This window comes from Setaria viridis, chromosome 7 (assembly GCF_005286985.2).
Source record: "Setaria viridis chromosome 7, Setaria_viridis_v4.0, whole genome shotgun sequence".
Taxonomy (NCBI): domain Eukaryota; kingdom Viridiplantae; phylum Streptophyta; class Magnoliopsida; order Poales; family Poaceae; genus Setaria; species Setaria viridis.
The window spans coordinates 34,598,130-34,616,796 of record NC_048269.2 but is presented as its reverse complement, the minus strand read 5'-3'; the positions used below and the strand labels follow the sequence as shown (position 1 = coordinate 34,616,796).

General features: G+C 49.8%; 3 protein-coding genes across 4 annotated transcripts; all 3 read left to right on the top strand.

Moving 5' to 3' along the window:
• The first annotated feature begins 1,266 nt into the window (after positions 1–1,266).
• On the top strand, positions 1,267–9,197 carry LOC117862773 (DDT domain-containing protein PTM). 2 transcript variants are annotated; one of them, XM_072295244.1, is made up of 10 exons: positions 1,267–3,005; positions 3,118–3,789; positions 3,906–5,163; positions 5,659–5,959; positions 6,050–6,174; positions 6,255–6,715; positions 6,806–6,834; positions 6,967–7,629; positions 7,720–8,746; positions 8,835–9,197. In XM_072295244.1, exons 1-9 carry the CDS (start codon positions 1,630–1,632, stop codon positions 8,688–8,690), a joined length of 5,856 nt encoding a protein of 1,951 aa, XP_072151345.1. In that variant the 5' UTR covers positions 1,267–1,629; the 3' UTR covers positions 8,691–8,746; positions 8,835–9,197. The 2 variants fall into 2 exon arrangements, with proteins under 2 accessions (XP_072151345.1, XP_072151346.1); XM_072295245.1 differs by having other exon boundaries at positions 8,811–9,197.
• Positions 9,198–9,602: 405 nt separating this feature from the next.
• On the top strand, positions 9,603–12,372 carry LOC117862774 (uncharacterized). The gene is made up of 3 exons (XM_034746290.2): positions 9,603–10,105; positions 10,396–10,581; positions 11,692–12,372. The coding sequence occupies exons 1-2, from the start codon at positions 9,716–9,718 to the stop codon at positions 10,564–10,566; spliced, it is 561 nt and encodes a 186-aa protein (XP_034602181.1). The 5' UTR covers positions 9,603–9,715; the 3' UTR covers positions 10,567–10,581; positions 11,692–12,372.
• A 146-nt stretch (positions 12,373–12,518) lies between these two features.
• LOC117865789 (leucine-rich repeat receptor-like protein kinase PXC1) lies at positions 12,519–15,945 on the top strand. Its single transcript, XM_034750026.2, has 2 exons — positions 12,519–14,859; positions 14,972–15,945. The coding sequence occupies exons 1-2, from the start codon at positions 13,281–13,283 to the stop codon at positions 15,682–15,684; spliced, it is 2,292 nt and encodes a 763-aa protein (XP_034605917.1). The 5' UTR covers positions 12,519–13,280; the 3' UTR covers positions 15,685–15,945.
• Positions 15,946–18,667: the final 2,722 nt, after the last annotated feature.

Here is an 18,667-nt window from a genome sequence, read left to right as displayed (position 1 = left end):
TTAATTTCAATCATTGTGTCTTATCATGCTATTCAATTCACCTTTGAAGTTGACTACCGGCATGTTTGAACTTCAAATGCTTCATAGAACCTTGGTTGGGCTATGAAAATTCCCTTAAGATTCGAAATTCTCATATAATCCTCATGGGTTTCACATTTGCTTTCTTGTCGATGATTCAAGAAAGCCCATGTGACAAGTAAAACACCTGAAATTGTTGAGAGGCAGTTGTCCGAGCCAAACTCTCACTTAGAAACAACAACAATGCACATTTTTATTAGAAAATTTGCATCCAATTGCTCCAAAATAGATCCATAGCCTCACCTAGTGTTCAACCAACGTCCTGGTGACACGAATTGAAATAAAAAAAATGATTGGCTAGTCGACTGAGCTTGGGAAGATGCTATGCTACAACATAGCAGTTCCTAGGGCTTACATTTTAGCATCCAACATATCATAACGGCAGACCACACCGGTTCATTACATTGTCAGATTCTACACTTCCAATCATGAAGGTTATTATGGCTGAAATAGTGAAATGAATGCATAAACAAGCAATTCGAGAGAGACACGGCGACAACATTTTGCCTAGTGCACGTACGGGTGTGGAGACGTTCATGATAGTTCAGTGTAAGCCTATGTGCAAAGATAGAACTAGAAGCACCAAAGGGTACATACACAGGTACCTCGCGCCTCGTTCACCAGTGGGCACACCGCACACAAAGCAACCGCGGGCTAGGAGCGAGAGTGCCGAGGGGCACCGCAGCGCACCAACAGGCAAGTCCGGGACTTGGCGCGAGCGAACCGTTGCCCCCCTGCCCTACCTGAGCAAGCAAGCTGACGGCACCTCCCTCCACCGTTTTGAATTTGAAAAACTCGGAGCACCTCCCTCCCTCCTTCCCTCCACCGCCTTGCGGCCGTCGACCAGCGGCCGTCGTACGTGCAAGACCTGGTGTGGTGGAACGCGCGCAGGCTGACCCGGTTCAGCCAGCTCGCGCGCGGACACGACGAGGCTACACGCTCCCACAAACGGAACCGGGTCCGCCCCCGCCCGCCCGCGCGCCCGCATCCGCCCACGAAGGAACGAACGAACCAGCAGCTCTCCCGAACCAGCCGGCAGCCAACCGTGCGGGTCGGTCCGCACACGCGCGCCACGACCCGAACCCGCTCCCCCGAAAAGGGAACTCGAACCGGAGTGCCGCGAGCCAGGCTGGTGCGAGTCGGGTGCGGCTCGGCCCTCGCCTAGTGTGCTCGCCCGTGCTCTAGTTCTCTTCTCTTCCCCTTTTCCCCTTCCCCTCCTCCCCCATCATCTCCACCTCTTCCCCCAACTCCTCTCCGCCGCCTCGCCTCCCACCGCCGCCATCGCCATAGGGTTGGGAGCCCTGCAGCCGACCTTCCCCATATCCCGTTCCATTCATCCACACAGGCTTCTCGCTGCCCCCTTCGCCGCAGAAGGACCCAATCGGCGGCTTCCGCAACTCCCAGATTCGTATCCGGCCACATCCATCCCCGCATCCGCGCCGGCGCCGCCTCCGCTTCACCAGTACCGTCGGAATCTGTCCTGGAGGTCCCCGATTCGCGATGAGGATGGTTCTGTAGGGCGCACTCGCTAGGGTTTTCGGGCCCGGTACCATGGACGCCGTGGAGCCCCGGGAGGGTTCTGATCGGGTGCTTGACGCCTCCTCCCCTGCGGCGGCCCTGGTGCCGGCTGCTGACGAGGTGAAGATGGAGGCCGCCGATGGCGGCGCTGCGGTGGGAGAACCTGCTGCGGCACGCGCGGCCAGTGAGGCGGAGGCGGGTGAAGGCGTCACGGCGGAGCATGGGTGTGATGTGGGGAACTCGGTGAGCGAGCGAAGGATGGAGGTTAATGAGGGCGGTGCAGCGGGCGGAGAGAACTCCGCGGCGCCTGAAGCAATCGAGGTGGACGAGGGCGGCACTGCGGGCCGAGGACACTCTGCCGTGCCTGCAACGAAGGAGGTGGATTTGGGCTGCATTCAGGGGGAAGTACAAGATGTGGCTCCTGTGGTCTCTGAAGCGAAGATGGACGTGGACGAGGGTGGTGCTGCAAGCAAAGAGAACTCTGGATCTTCCACACTGAGCGAGGTGAATGTGGGGAGCATCCCAGAGGCAGTGCAAGATTTGGCTCCCGTGGCGTCTGAAATGAAGATGGAGGTGGATGAAGGCTGTGTTCAGGAACAAGAGTGCACTGCAGCGGCTGCGGAAGGCGAGGTTAAGATGGAGGAAGGTGATGGCAGAGTGGTGAATCAAGGGCCTGCTACACCGGCTGATGGCCTTCAGGTGAAAGAGGAGGTAGGGGAATGCTTGGTGGGCCGCTACATTGGCCGGAGTGCTCCGGGGCATGCGAGGATTCTGATTGGGAAGGTTGCATCCTACGATAGCACAACTGGGGTCTACAGTGTGGTGTTTGAAGATGGACATGGCGAGGATTTGGGGCTTCCTCAACTCCTGGAATTTCTCATGTCCTATGAGAATGGTGCATTAGGCATGAAAGTGAGCTGCAGGAAAAGGAAGCTAGACTTGCTGGTTTCATCAGGGAGTGCCTCGGAGATGAAAGAGCCAGCAAGTACTAGGCAGAGGGTTGATGGATGCAAGTCGTCTGCCAGGCCTGATGCACTGCAGCATAGTGGATCTGGCTCAGATATGTCTGAGGATGTTGAATCTTCGAGTAATTCATCAGATTTCACTAAAGAAGGACCATCTGAGCCATGCCCTCCTGTACAGGCCGTGGAGTTGCCTCCGTCATCGGGAGACATTCCTGTGCCAGAAGAGTCCATAAGTTATCTCTTTTCTGTTTATAACTTCCTGCGATCGTTCAGCGTGCAGCTGTTCCTGAGTCCATTTGGGCTGGATGATTTTGTTGCGGCCATTAATTGCAGTGCGCAGAATAACTTGTTGGATGCTGTACATGTCTCACTATTGCGTGCACTGAAGCGGCATCTTGAATCTAAATCTGCTGGAGGATCTCAGCTTGCTTCAAATTGCTTGAAGTAAGTACTCTATATTTCAACCCCTTCTTAACTACAATAACTATTTTGTAACTGCTGTGTTTCCTTACTTAAAATTCTGATAGTAATTTCACTTCCCTTGAACTATGTGCAGGTATCTGGATTGGACATTATTAGATGCATTGACCTGGCCAACTTTCTTACTAGAGTACCTGTATGTGATGGGTTGCGTTAAGAATCTAGGGGGGCGGAGTTTTGGTAGAAGCCTCCTAGCCACGGAATACTATAAACTTCCTGTTGCCATGAAGCTGAGGGTGCTGCAAATACTCTGTGATCATGTCATTGAATCAGATGAGCTCAAAACTGAACTGGAGGACCGAGAAGGCTACAACGAGGAGATGGAATATGAGGTGGATTCTAGCGCCTTTTTGGAGGCTGGTTCAAGAGCAGTCTCAACCAGAGCCTCAAAGGCCTCTGCTTACAAAAATATGAATGATTTGCAGAACGTGGAAATCACTCCAAATGTAACAAATTCAGAAGGTACTGTAGCGGACACTTCTCAGGATGGCAACAGTGATGATTGCCGAATATGTGGAATGGATGGGACTTTGGTATGCTGCGATGGCTGCCCATGGGCTTATCATTCGAGATGCATTGGTCAAAACAAAGCCTTCCTTCCTCAGGGAGAATGGTTTTGTCCAGAATGTGTTATTAACAAGCTCGGACCAACTTCGTCAAGAATTGAGCGTGGTGCAAGAGGAGCTCAAACGTTTGGCATTGACATGTGCGGGAGGCTATTCTTAGGAACTTGCGACTATTTGCTGGTGTAAGTTCTTGCAAATTGATCATACAATACTTCAGTTTTACTAATGATTTGTTCTGCATGACCTGCTACGGTTTGTCCTATACTTCCTTTAATATTTGCTCCATGAAATACTGCAGGATCGGAACATCTTCAGCTGCGGAATCTTATTCAAGATATTACAATCGTTATGATGTTGTCAAGGTCCTCCAAAGACTTGCTCTCTCAGATGCATATGTGGATATATGCAGTCAAATAGAGGAATACTGGAAGCATTTACTTGGTATAGCTCAGAGCGAGAGATCAAAAATAGGTAAAGAAGTTGGTGTGAGCCATACTCCACAATCCGGTATGTTGAGTTTTACTCCTATCAAAGCAGGAGATGGAAGTGTCTGGACAACTTTAAAAGATGGTGGGGACAGTAAAACAGTAGCACTTCCTCAAACATATATGCAGCAGAAATTTGTGTCTAATGAGGAACAAAAATGCATGCCCAGCTTAGTTGCTGCCGCCGAGAAGAATGCTGAAGTTTGCAATCAAACTCTATCGGCTCAGTACAACATACACGATGCACCCAGAAATGGAGCTTTTGGACCATCTGTGGTATCGTCAATTTCTCATCAGAATGGATCCGCTGTAAAGGGTGCGTATAACATAGCGCACGTACAGCCAGCTCAGAGTATATCCCGTCCAGACTTACCCACCAACGTTGGAAGTAATGGCATGCCTAGGCAAGGTACCGTGAGCACCATTTCTGCAAAGGCAGAATCATTTTGTCCATCTTATCAAGGTAAACAACACCTTCAGCTGTTTGCTGAAAGATCTGGAAACATGAGTGGTGGCAAGGCAGCAAAATTGTCGTATTTTAAACCACAGGCTTACATGAATCTCTACAATCATGGCAATATTGCAGCATCTGCTGCTGCCAATCTTGCTGTTATTACATCTGATGAAGGTAAGGTTTCAGCATCCAAACAGACTGCAAACCCAAGGAAAAGAATGGCTGCAGACAATTCCCTACAGTTGAAAGCATTTTCCTCAGCAGCCGCACAATTTGTTTGGCCAAGTACTGAAAAGAAGCTTATGGAAGTCCCAAGAGATAGGTGTGGTTGGTGCCTTGCTTGTAGAAGTTCAGCAATCGGAAATAAAAAGGCTTGTTTTCTTAACATGGCCACTGCAAATGCTGCTAAAGGGTCTGCTCGAATTCTTAGTGTCATGCATGTAATAAAAAATTCTGATAGCCATTTCCCCAGTATTGTTGCTTATTTAGCCAACATGGAGGAAAGTTTGCGTGGCCTATTAGTTGGTTCACTACAGGACACGCAGCAGAAAGAACGATGGCATCAACAACTACGAGAAGCTTCCGACTGCAGAACTGTAATACCCCTATTGCTTGAGGTGAGTTATAGCATTCAGTTATTAACTTTCTGTATCCTTTGATACTCCTCAATATTCTACAACCAAGTCATGATATAGTATATAACCCTGAATGCTGTCAGCAAGCAGTGGCATTAAATAGATTACTAATTTCAGATTTCTCATGCAGCTTGAGCTAGATACATTATATTCCTGCATGTATGCTTTTAATAAAGGAAATTACCTCTACATACAATGTTACAAACTGTTAAAGATTTAGTATGCAATAAAGGATATTGAAAGAAAGATAAAAGTTACGATTAAGAACGTTATTGTCATAAATGGTAGTCACAGGAAGCGAGCCTAGCTCAACTGGTTGGGGTTGGAGTCCTCTTGAACGCGAATTTGTGTGCCCATTTCTTCTTCTTAATGAAAAACCACATAATTTCTCCTAGGTTGGATCTCCTTTTTTATATAAATGGTAGTAAAAATGACTACAATTGTTATGTCATTAAAAATTGTTACTATCCTATGCAGTTGGAAAGCAACATCCGTGGAGTGGCATTTTCTGCAAGCTGGTTGAAGCCAATAGATGACTGGCCTGTGGAATCTCCTGGTCTATCAGCTGGAGCATCTCGTCCTGCACAATACCAAAAACGTGGAGCTGGTGGAAGGCGTGGCAGAAGACGTTCGTTGGCATCTGAATCTGGTACCACTACTGCTACTGCTACTGATGATGACAACAGCTGGACTTGGTGGACTGGAGGAAATATTTCAAAACGTACTTTGCAGAGGGGGGCTGTTCTATGTTCAACCATAAGAAAAGCTGCTCGCCAAGGTACTGTGCATTTTAACTGTTACTAGCCTTATTTCATCCTCTATCAGTCTCCAGGGCATGAACAAGTTGGCGTGTTTTGACTCCTACTAGGTGGTAAAAAAAGGATAGCAGGTTTACCTTACCATGAAGCTTCCAATTTTCCAAGACGATCCCGTCAATATTCTTGGAGAGCATGTGTTGGACTAAGCCAGACTTCATCTCAACTTGCTCTGCAGGTTAGCACTTCTGTTCTGGTGTCATAAAAGAGTACTATCAAACCTACTTTAGCAATGATCCTAATATTCATTTCTCACAGGTTAGATATCTTGATGCCCACATTAGATGGAAGGAATTCATCCCTCCAGATCAAATTCCTTCAGATGGAAAAAGTTCTGATGCTGACTTTTCTGCCCTCAGAAATGCTGTAATCTGTGATAAAAAAATAATTGACAATAAGATAAGATACGCACTTAAGTTTCCCAACCAGAAGCATCTTCCTGTGCGTGTGACAAAAAATATCTTGGAAGCAGAAGGTGATCAGGATGAAAATAGCAAATTGTGGTTTTCCGAAAACCACGTGCCACTGTACATGTTGCGAGAATATGAGCAGAATTCTGGGAGTAGCTCCTTGCCTAGTCCAGGAATTTCAAACTCTATCTGTTTCACCAATTTTTACCCAAGGCAAGTAAAAGCATATACCGGAGATGTCTTTTCTTATCTCTTTCACAAAGGAGATGTTTATCCCTGCACCTCATGCAAGAAGGATGTTATGTACAGGTTTGTTTTTCCACTTCGCTCTATATGTAATAAACTGATCACATTTTTTTTTGAGATACTAACTTCTGTATTTTTGTTGATTGCATGCAGGGATGTTGTTAAATGCAGCTCTTGTCAAGGTATGGGTCTATAGCATGCGCTTTAGATAATCTGTTTTCCTTTTTTATCCTCATAGTATCCAAGAAGATTATTGACCGATTTGAGCTTTCCAATGCTTAGTCTCACTATTGCTGTCTAAAAATAACTTTCAGGTAATTGTCATAAAGAGTGTACATCAAGATCTATTGTTAGCAAAGGAGTCAGTGCTACTTCCAATTTGACATGCAAGCTATGCCTCCAGAAGCGGAATCTTATGCTTACAAGTTACAATACAAATGCAAGTTATATCCGGCCCCAACAGAAGAGTACTGGCCAACAGCAAGTGACCGCTCCCAAAATTATCTTCAAGGTTAGTTCTTCCCATTCTGCTGAACCTACCCTGAAAGTTGAAGCGCAGACAGTCCCAAAGGTTAAAGCACAGCCACTTGCAAATGTGGAAGCTCAGCCAATTATGAATGTGAAGGCCCAGCCAATCGCGAAGGTGGAATCCCAGACACTTGCAAAGGTGGAAGCCTTGCCAATCACAAATGTGGCAACTCCGAATATCACTAGTGTACAAGCTGAGCCAAAGACAAAAGCTAAAAAGTCAAAGTCAGAAAAATCTAAGAAACCTAAAAAAGTTCAAGCGATAACATATTTTGGTCTTGTATGGAAGAAAAATAAGAATGACAAGGATGATGGAAGTGATTTCAGGGCGAACGATGTGATTCTTAAAAGTAAGGATGGTATAGGTTCGTCAATAAAACCGACTTGTTGCCTCTGTAACAAAACTTATTCTCCGGAATTCCTTTATGTTCGCTGCGAGAGGTGCAGAAGTAAGTCTATTTAGTATTGTTGCAGCTTAAAGCATTATCCTTTTGTGTTATGTTGTATTTTTTTAACATCTTGGTATTCCCTGCACACAGATTGGTTTCATGGTGATGCCTTACAACTTGAGGATGAAAGGATAGATGAGTTGGTTGCATACCGATGCTGTAGGTGTCGAAGGAGAGCCATACCCCAATGTCCTCATTCAGATGATTATATAAAGCCTGAACCAGAATGTAGTGAACAAACAGTTGCTACATCATCACAGTCAACAATGCTATCTAGTGAGGGAACTTTCGCTTTAGTAGATCAGGACCCACTGCTCGCTTCATATGGAATCGTTGAACCGACTGGGGAAGAAACAGTGGATGCTGATTTATCAACCAACATGGTAAGCTTTGCCCCTGGAAGCAACAAGAAGCTGTCAATAAGACGAGCACAAACTAAAAATTGTGAATACCTTGATCAAGCAAGATCTGCGAATGAGTATTATATCCAGAATCAATCTCTGGGGAATGGGAACATCAATTTCAGCCACATGAATGAATATTCCTTTTCGGAGGCTGACAGCGTGCATGCTTCAGAGCTATTGGGGTGGGATTTTTCCCAAGGAACTGCATATGCTGCCCCTCCTGAATCCACTGCTACTCACCAAGCAAATGACACTAGTGGTGGCAACTTTGCAATTGACCAATATGAACCCCAGACTTATTTCTCATTTACCGAGCTGCTTGAAGCTGATGATACGCAGCTTGATAATGCATTTGGGATGTCTACTAGTCTGCAAGACGATGGCAACTGCACAGGAAACTTCGATCAACAAGGAGCTGGTTTTGATGAAATGTATTTTATGATAGAGGATGGAGCTTCAAATATGAACTTCCCAACAGATGATCCCTCCCCTGATGTGGTAGCATGTTACAAGTGCCAGAACACTGAGCCACCACCTGATCTCAAATGTGCAGTCTGTGGCCTGCACATACACCGGCAATGCTCACCTTGGGATGAAAATGTGCTGCCTGCTGAGAGTGGCGATTGGAGTTGTGGTGGTTGTCGAGAATGGCGATGATTACTTCTGAACTTCATTGCATCTGTTGAGAGTGGCAGCGCCAGCTGTGATAGCAGGTAACCACCTTGATATTCCATTTTTATACGGATCAGGTTTCTGTTAACGATAACTAGGTTTTAGTTCCTGAACATGCTTTCTGTTTAGGTGGAAGGTATACAGTGAAGTGCGCCACGGATCTGGATGAAAATTTTCCATCAAGCTGTTATGATGCAGTGCTACTGAGGGTTGATTATTTGACATACAGTTAGACTAGCAATGACTGCTGCGGAGTTTACACTGTAAATACTAAAGGATGGGTCACGGAGACCATTTTCCATTCTTTAGAGTTTAACTTTATTTTTGGGGAGCTTTAGAGCTAGGAAATGCTGTTGGCAACATGATATATGGTTCTGAAAAACCATGTTCGTGTAATTGTATTACTTTCTTGCAACCTTCATTTTCTCCTCGTCTTTTTCAGAGAGGCCTTTGTCAGAGTGGCCAACTGGCCACTGCCATTGCTATGCTTTACATATACTGCTTCCCTTCTTTTTCTCACTATGCGAAAATGCATCGCATTTGCCCTTACATCTTGGTGCATATGCTGCTGCGATGTGGTGAATGATTTTTGAGAAGATAGCAATTGTGGTGCTCCATTTAGCTTGAGAAATTTGAGTGATGCTGAGAATGTTTCATCACCTTTTTTTAGGGCAGAGAATGTTTCTCTTTTTTTAGGAAGAATTTTTCATCGTTGTATTTATGTTATTGTTCTTGTTTCGTTTTTTTGAGCAAATTTTGTTCTTGTTTCGTGAGAAATGAACACGGGAACTTGGCATTGGGCTAACACAAGTCGATCTGCCATCTCAAGCAGGTCTCCGGCCCAATTCCTCTGCACCGCCCACATTCATTACTTGCATAATGTGGGTTGGTCTGTATTTTCGAAAAGGCGGGCCCAGTCGTGGAGAGGGCCTTCTTCTACTTGTTCCCTTTGCTCCGCTCCGGCAGCTCTCTCCACCACCGCGATCTGTCGTCCTCCATTTGCGGCGGCGATGGCGCTCTCCTCCTCCCGGCCGCTCCACCTCCTGCGCCCGCTCCTCCGCGGCTTCCACGCCTCTGCGCAGGCCCTGTCGCGGGCGGAGCTGCACGAGTTCTCCAAGCCTAGCGGGCATCTGGGCAGCTGGGAGCCCGCTGGGGAGCCCCGGCAGGCGTGGGCACAGCTGGACCGGCTGCGCAAGGGGTACGCGCGAGACGTGCGGCAGCTGCGGCAGCAGTACGCGTACGAGGTGCAGCTGATGGAGGCTGAGCGGCAGCGGAAGGCTGAGGCGCGCGCCGAGGCCGCCCGCGTCGCCAACGAGGAGCGCAAGGCAGCCAAGGCCGCCGCCGCGCAGACGCGTGCGGCTGAGCGGCGCGCGTTCGAGGAGGACTTCCGCCAGGCCCTTGTACGTTTCCTTTCCCCGTCTCCTTCCCTCCCTTCCCCATCGTTCTCCCAGTTCGCCATTGCACACAACTTGTTTGGTGAATTGCCTCCTTAGAATGCGAGTCTTAACATTGTGTAAGTTGCTATGTTAGTTTGGGATTAAGAGGGCATTTAATCCTATACCTGCCTGTTTCATCCATGTTAGCTTCAGTTCGGACGTATGCATAACAACAGCGTCTTTAGCACTCAACTGTAAAGCTACTTGAGATTGGTGCCGTAAAATGTTTGTGACCGAGATGAGATAACTTGCAGATGAAAGAAAGAGCTGAGAAGCTGGAGAGCTGGCGGAAAAAGGAGAAGCTCCAGGAGCAGAAGAAGGCGGAGCAAAAGGAACTCCTGCGCAAGAAGAGCAGTGTGTGGCTTGCTGAAGATAAACTTGAAGATCAAATACTCAATGCTATCAAGAATACCACTCCTCTATAAGTTTGATTATGTGAGGTGAGTTGTACTCTTTTTCTTTTTGTATTGTTGCTAACTTTTCTCATCCATCTAGTTTTGCTAACTTTTCTCATCCATCATGTTAAAATTTTTAACGTGTTTGTGATCAAAATTTAGAAGAATGCAGCCTAATGAAGTGGACACCTTAAAATCAAGTTGTCTTAAATAGATGAAGTGCCTATACAGATTGCAAGTCATCATTTAAATTGTATGAGATTTGTAGTCTTTGATCCTACTTGAACATAAGTTTCCATGCAAATATTGAACCCACAACTTAAATGGATAATGCTTACACTGATCGAATTCTTCTTTAAGTCGTTTTAGTCTGTGAAGCATCATTCTTATGAACATATGGTTCTTACACTGATTGAAGTCTTATTTAAGTCGTTTTAGTCTGTGAAGCATCATTCTTATGAACATATGGTGCTTACACTGATTGAAGTCTTCTTTAAATCGTTTTAGTCTGTGAAGCATCATTCTTATGAACATATGGTTCTCCAGCTTTCTGAGTATACTTGTTGTGGCCACGTTTTGATTTTTCAGATTGAATCCGTAGCACTCATTTCTAGAATGGAATGTAGAGTGGACTTTGCTCAAATTAGTAGTATTTGTTTTTGTGATACAGCTTTGGATGAGAATTGCATGGCTAAAACTCTGATTAATAGATACAATGTATCAATGTATGCATTTAAGCATTTTGGTACTGAAATTTGTAAGATATGCTCCAGACGACCGGTGGGTTTTCATTTTCTTACTTGCATTCCCTCAGCATGGTTTTGGGGTTGTCACCTTGTTGACAGGCTTTATATTCAGTATAAACCTTCACTACATTATCCACTATTCTACTGCAGTTGACACTTGATGGGCAAGTGATCTATCTTGCTGAGTTTAATAAAAAAGTATTAGATTGTTGTCTGTCGAAGAAGGCAAATGCAAGTTTCTTCAAATACAGTACAGTTTTTTCTTTTGTTGTGACCATTTCTTCTTTTATGATCCTTTGGTTGTTAAGATGGTTATGAACTTAACATGTCTTGAACTCAGCTATTAGTCTATCTGTCCATGCCCACACTCTTCCAGATACTGACTAGCATCATATTTTCTGTTATGCAGGAAGCCAATAGTAGCATGCGAATCAAGAGGAGAGACATCACACATCTTTCATTCTCTCTGAGGACTAGTTTATAGCCAGCAACCAGACTCCCACCCCCTAAAGTTTAGTCCCGTCACATCGAATGTTTAGATACTTAGGAGTATTAAACATAGACTATTTACAAAACTCATTGCACAGATGGAGGCTAAACGGCGAGATGAATCTATTAAGCCTAATTAGTCCATGATTTGACAATGTGCTGCTACAGTAACTATTTGCTAATGGTGGATTAATTAGGCTTAATAGATTCGTCTCGCCGTTTAGCCTCCATCTGTGCAATTAGTTTTATAATTAACTCATATTTAGTCCTCCTAATTAGTCTCCGAATATTCGATGTGATACGGACTAAACTTTAGCTCAACGAATCAAACACCCCCTAGGCAATAAGAATCAGTTTAGGTTTGAGATGTAATGTCATATGTTTGTTAGTTATACTGGATCACATCAAGCTGCTTGGAGAGGTGGTTTTCCTCGATTCTTCACGGAGCAGAAATGATTTCCTGCACTCAGAACTGCTGCTGTCCAAAGTTTGCTGCCCTCCTTTTCTTCTTGTGGATTAAAGATATAATGATTCGCTATTTGTTCTCGTTTGTATAAACTCTTGGCACGATCTGGAAGAAAAGGACGTCGCTCTCGAGTCATGTGATTTCCCTTTGGCAATTTTTTTTCTTGTTAGTTCGATGAATAGCTACATCCATACTGTTAATGCTTTTTTTATTCCTTTTTGATTGTTGAGGCATCATGCATTCATGCTGCTACTATTTTGTCCTAATTGGCGCCCCCGCAATGGTGCAATCAACTCGCGAGAGAAACGGGATGTGATGACTGATGAGAAGGTGAGCGTGAAAAGAAGAGGGGCAAAGCAACATGGAGCAAAAGCCCCGCATGATGAGTCCATTACCTTTCTTGTCACGCCGAAAGAGGATCATGATTTCACCCTCTGCCCTGTTTCTCATTCTCAAGGTAAACTTGCATCTTGATGGTCCATGGTTCATGTCCCAGACCTGAAGCGTAACATTATTTTAGAGCACTAGAATTTCTGTAAAGGATCATGTAGCATGCAGACTAGTCCAGGCCTGTTTGCAACAAGAGTACTTTTCAGATTTTCAGGGAAAAAATAAAACTGTTTCTTCTGCAATTCTTGTGAAATTATTGCATTTCCAAAATGGCCTTGTCCTTTTGAAATTACTAGCACTATGTGCTGCTGTGCATTGTGGAGTGATGGAGAAGCCTCCTCTCCTACCTAGGCCTAGGGGACCTACGAGCAGACAGAAACAGATCAAAAGCGAAAAGTGGAAGCCTCCAGTACTGACAAGCCTGCCACTGGGCTTTGGCCTGTCCAAAGAAAACAGTCGAGTGAAGACGTTGAAGAGGTTCCAGTTCAAACACCTCCCGATTTCAAAAATCAAAAGGCACGGTTGTTCTCTTGTTCCAATGCAGATTATGGAGCAGCCAAGATTACTCATGGCTCTGATTGAGTAATTCCTCCCTTTCCTCCATGCCGATCTTGTAATAGCCCCAACCACACTCGCCGTTGCGAACAGCAACGATGGCTCTGCAGTTCTTGGCGCGTTCCATGGGGTTCCTGGCGATATTGGCGTGCCTGAGCTTGGCAATGCCGGCGGCGGCGGCAGCAGCGGCCGCGAACCTGCCGCAGCCGGAGCCGGAGGTGAAGCCGAGCGACACGGACGCGCTCACCATCTTCCGCAACGGCGCCGACGCGCACGGCATCCTGGCCGCCAACTGGAGCAGCGGCGACGCCTGCGCCGGCCGCTGGACGGGCGTCGGCTGCTCCGCCGACGGCCGCCGCGTCACCTCGCTCGCGCTGCCGTCGCTGGACCTGCGGGGCCCGCTCGACCCGCTCTCCCACCTCGCCGAGCTCCGCGCGCTCGACCTCCGCGGGAACCGCCTCAACGGCACCCTCGACGCGCTCCTCCGCGGCGTCCCCAACCTCGTGCTGCTCTCTCTCTCCCACAACGACATCTCCGGCGCCGTCCCGGACTCCATCGCGCGGCTCCCCCGCCTCGCCCGCGTCGACCTCGCCGACAACAGCCTGAGCGGGCCCATCCCGGCGGCGGCGCTCGGCAAGCTCACCGGCCTCCTCACGCTCAAGCTCCAGGACAACCTCCTCACCGGCCTCCTCCCCGACGTCACCGCCGCGCTGCCCCGCCTCGCGGAGTTCAACGCCTCCAACAACCAGCTCTCCGGGCGGGTCCCCGACGCCATGCGCGCCAGGTTCGGTCTCGCCTCTTTCGCCGGCAATGCCGGCCTCTGCGGGCCCGAGCCGCCGCTACCGCCTTGTTCCTTCCTGCCGCGCGAGCCCGCCCCGACGTCGCCTTCGTCCGTGCCTTCCTCCATGGTGCCGTCGAACCCGGCGGCGTCCTCTTCCGTTGCTTCGTCCTCGCCGGCACTGGCCACACCGGAGTCGCTCGGCGGGGCTGGCAAGGGGGGCTTGAGCCCCGGCGCAATCGCCGGGATAGCCGTCGGCAACACCCTGTTCTTCTTTGCTCTGGCGTCGCTGCTTGTAGCGTGTTGCTGCTGCGGCCAAGGGGGCGGCGGCGAGCCTGCAGCCAAGAAGAGGAAGAGACGCGGCCGCGTGGGCCTCGAGGACGGAGACGGAGCGCTGTTCGGCCACCTCAAGGGGGAGCAACCGGCTCGTCCGGGCAGCGCCGGCAGGTGCAGCGACGGCGGCGACAGCGACGGTGCGCGCAGCAAGCTCGTGTTCTTCGGGGCGGACGGCGAGGGCGAGGAGGACGACGGCGGCGGCAACAGCGATGGCAGCGCCGGGGGAAGGCCAAGGGGCGGCGCGCCGCTGACCTCGCACCTGCAGGAGAGGCGGAGCAGGTTCCAGCTGGAGGAGCTGCTGCGCGCGTCGGCGGAGATGGTCGGCCGGGGCAGCCTGGGCACCGTGTACCGCGCGGTGCTGGGCGACGGGCGCATGGTCGCCGTGAAGCGGCTGCGCGACGCCAACCCCTGCGCCCGCGAGGAGTTCCACCGGTACATGGACCTCATCGGCCGGCTCCGCCACCCGCACCTCGTCCCCCTCAGGGCCTTCTACTACGCCAAGCAGGAGAAGCTCCTCATCTACGACTACCTCCCCAACGGCAACCTCCACGACCGCCTCCACGGTACCATCTCCGGCGATCTTTTTGTCGAGCATCGCCATTGCGTCATTGACCTGAATCTGACACGAACAAATGAACAATGTTGTTGCCATCGTCTGCTTGAATAATCATTCAGGACACAAGATGACAGGCGAGTCGCCGCTGGACTGGACGACGAGGGTGAGGCTGCTGCTCGGGGCGGCGCGCGGGCTGGCGTGCATCCACCGGGAGTACCGGACGTCCGGCGTGCCCCACGGCAACATCAAGTCCACCAACGTCCTGCTCGACAAGGGCGGCGCCGCCCGCGTCGCGGACTTCGGCCTCGCGCTCCTACTCAGCCCGGCGCACGCCATCGCCCGCCTCGGCGGCTACATGGCCCCCGAGCAGGCCGACAACAAGCGGCTCTCGCAGGAGGCCGACGTGTACAGCTTCGGCTTGCTCGTGCTGGAGGCGCTGACCGGCAGGTCGCCCGCGGCGCAGCACCCGCACCCCTTGCCCGACGCCGCAGACGCGCAGAGGAGGGAGAAGAAGAGCAACGCGGCGGTGGCGGCGAGCCTCCCGGAGTGGGTGCGGTCGGTGGTGCGGGAGGAGTGGACGGCGGAGGTGTTCGACGTGGAGCTGCTCCGGTACCGGGACATCGAGGAGGAGATGGTGGCGATGCTGCACGTGGCGCTGGCGTGCGTGGCGCCGCAGCCGGAGCAGCGGCCGTCCATGGGCGACGTCGTGAGGATGATCGAGAGCGTGCCGGTGGACCAGTCGCCGATGCCCGAGGAGGACAGGGACGTCTCGGTGACGTCGCCGTCCATCGGCGTCACCACCGACGACGGGGGTGGCCGGCTCAGCTACTAGCCTGCTAGTTCAGGCAGCCTCGCCGTTCGTGCTTTGTTGACTGTAATGTAATGGTGTGATGTTCGTTAACGTAGTAGTAAGGTTTTGGTATTAACATTGTGCATTTGTGATGCTCAAGGCCATACAATATATTTGGGCCGATTTGATGGAAGAACTGGATTCAGTAGTGGCAACCCGCAGTCGCACTCTTCCTCGATCTTGGATTGGTTCTTTGGTTGATACCTGATAATTTGCACTTGCCTAACTATGTCCCAAGCGCTTGCATCTGTGTTTTATTCCTTTTCTTTTAAACGACTTTCCCTTTCCTATTGATAACGTGAAATTAATATCTGTATCTTCTTTTTCAAAACACCATATAGATTCTACTCATACGCATATGCACCCACCTTTGTAATGCTGCTGATCTTGAGATTGGCGAAGTCTATAGGTACATCTCACTACTTATCGTATGCGTTTACTGTCGAAAGATAGCAAAAATAATCAGGCATGTAACCGTGTTTGGTACCTTACCACATTCCAACTTTTCATTTGCCAAATGTATGGTAAGCCATAACTTCTATAGCCAGCAAATCATTCACTATACTTGTGGTAAATTTTGGTAAAGAATACAGCAGAGCTCTTCTAGGGGTTAAGAGACACTGGCATACCACGGCCCACACACCTATGGACATGAACCAAACGGCATCCATACTTGATCAAACTTGTGGCAGATTTACTCCACCCCTTTTAACCTTTCAAAAAAGATTCACTAATCTAAAGAAAAACAAAAAAGGCAATTTTGTGTAAAATTGAAGACGTATATACACTATGGACGATTAGTGAGAGGTTTTCTGTTTGCAACCAGCTACGTTTAAACGAGATGCGTTTCGTTGGACAAACAATCTGGTTTGATCAGAAGATAATATTGGAGGTGGAGCAATTGGAATTGGAATCTTGAAAGCACGGCGTCATCATTCCTGATGACAGTGACAGTTACCTGAGCATTTTCTAGTTGACGATGGACATGCTCCCTGTATCCCAAGCCAATTTTGTGCTCATCTGGATACCGAAGATAGAAAAGGGTTGATGATCAGGATTCTTGTAATCCTTTCTCTTGACCACGTATGTTTGATCTACTGCTCCACCTTCAACAAGGCCTGAGCGGGTCCCTCGTGGCGCTCTGCGGCGCCTTCTCCTCCTTCACCGACAGCTACGTCGGGAGCGACGGGCGCGTGTACTACGGCGTGGTGACGCGCCGGGGCCTCCGCACCTTCTCCCCGGACCCCGACGCGGCGTCCCGGGACCTGTCGTCCACGCCGCGCTGTCGCTGCTGGTGTTCGCCACCATCGCGCTCCTGGACGCCGACACCGTGGCCTGCCTTACCCGGCGCTGGAGGTCAGCGAGCGCACCATGATGGCCGTGCTCCCCCGTCGTCGTCGGCGCCATCCGGCCAGCCTTGGCGGCCTCCCGCTGCTCGCCCGCCTCGACCTCAGCTTCAACAACCTCTTCGGCTCCATCCCGGTCAGGCTAGCGCGGCTGCACCGCCTCGTCGCACTCGACGTCAGGAACAACCCCCTCACCGGCAGCGTCCCCGCCGGTAAGTATTTCTCTCTCTCTCTCCATCGATTCATTCATCCGCGCGAGCTTAAGCTTAGCTGTTTAATCCGGCCGCATCGATTCTCGATAGAAATAAGAAATAATAATGCTGATTGATTCTCTCTGCTTGCTTCTTCCCAAGAACTGGCGGCGAAGTTTCAGGCCGGCTTCCAGTACGGAAACGACCTGTGCGGCGCCGGCCTGCCGGCGCTCCGCCCGGACCTCATCAACCTGGACAGGCCGCAGCCCTTCAGCGCCGGCATCTCGCCGCAAGTCACGGCCCCCTATTCGCGGCCACGGTGGTCGGCCCTACGGTGGCAGGGGGAGGGGACAAAGGGTGGGTTTGGTTTGGAGTCTAACTGGACTCGAACGAATTCGATCCAATAGGTTAGGTTGGACCTAAAACTTGACCTAAGTTAACGCCGTCCGTTCATGCGGGCAGGTGAGTTGGCACGGGGAGGGAGGGAGGGGGTGGCGGCCGGCACGAGGACAGGGAAGAGCGACAGCCGGCGTGGGGAGGGAGAGAGTGGGCGGCGGCCGGTGCGGGATAACCTGAAGTTCAGGCGGCCGCGGCTGAGAGCCTAAGCTCTAGGTGACTAACGGCGGTTCGGGAACCGGAGCTTCGGGTGATCGCGGTGGCGGCTAGGGAGAGCCCGAGGTCCGGGCGGTCGTGGCCGCGCGGGAGAACTTGAGCTCCGGGCAGCCACTCCATCTCCGTCCAGGCGGTGGCGACGTAGAGGTGTGGAGGAGGAGAGAAACCCAGGGCACGAGGAGGTGGCGGTGTGAGAGGTGAGGAGTGCGATGAGAGGAAGATAAGGTGAGGTAAAAAAAAAAGAGAATGATAGATGGATCCTGCAGCTAACGGGTGGCGTTGATAACGGTTTTAAAACAACATCCATCCCATCCTTCTAAATCCCTTCAACCAAACAAAAAATTGGAACGAACACATTCCTCTTGTCTAAACACGAGGTGAGTTGAACCCAATAAAAAAAAAGAATGAACCCAACCCCTTCCACCCCATCCAAAACCAAACACACCGCTTTTTTTCGTCCATGTCAGTGACGCTCAGGGCCCACAGTTCCATCCATCACAAATAACGGCGACATCCAACAGAATGGCGATGGAAACGCAAATTCTAGTCGCAACGAAGGGATGGCTAAATTTTCAATGGCACACAGAGGACATACAAGGAATTTTCTCCAAAACATCCTTGGTCAGCACGACGGCAAGAAAAGAAGGTCAAGAATGGAGCGCAAAAATTGGGGACTGGGGACTCGAGTTGACCGAGGAGAGAGGCATGGAGCTTTGGAACACGAGAAGAAATGCGTCAAACCCAACAGCTTTCGCTAGGCCCACAGGCTCACGGTTTTGGGCCGTTCCGTCGGTTTGGACGCCGCGACCCAACAAA

Bases quoted from the DNA above. Each gene is read 5' to 3' on its own strand.
- LOC117862773 (XM_072295244.1), top strand. From the start codon at position 1,630: ATGGACGCCGTGGAGCCCCGGGAGGGTTCTGATCGGGTGCTTGACGCC. The intron at 5,164-5,658 runs GTGAGTTATAGC...TATCCTATGCAG, and splicing joins TAATACCCCTATTGCTTGAG to TTGGAAAGCAACATCCGTGG. The intron at 6,835-6,966 runs GTATGGGTCTAT...AATAACTTTCAG, and splicing joins TAAATGCAGCTCTTGTCAAG to GTAATTGTCATAAAGAGTGT.
- LOC117862774 (XM_034746290.2), top strand. From the start codon at position 9,716: ATGGCGCTCTCCTCCTCCCGGCCGCTCCACCTCCTGCGCCCGCTCCTC. The intron at 10,106-10,395 runs GTACGTTTCCTT...GATAACTTGCAG, and splicing joins AGGACTTCCGCCAGGCCCTT to ATGAAAGAAAGAGCTGAGAA.
- LOC117865789 (XM_034750026.2), top strand. From the start codon at position 13,281: ATGGCTCTGCAGTTCTTGGCGCGTTCCATGGGGTTCCTGGCGATATTG. The intron at 14,860-14,971 runs GTACCATCTCCG...ATAATCATTCAG, and splicing joins CCTCCACGACCGCCTCCACG to GACACAAGATGACAGGCGAG.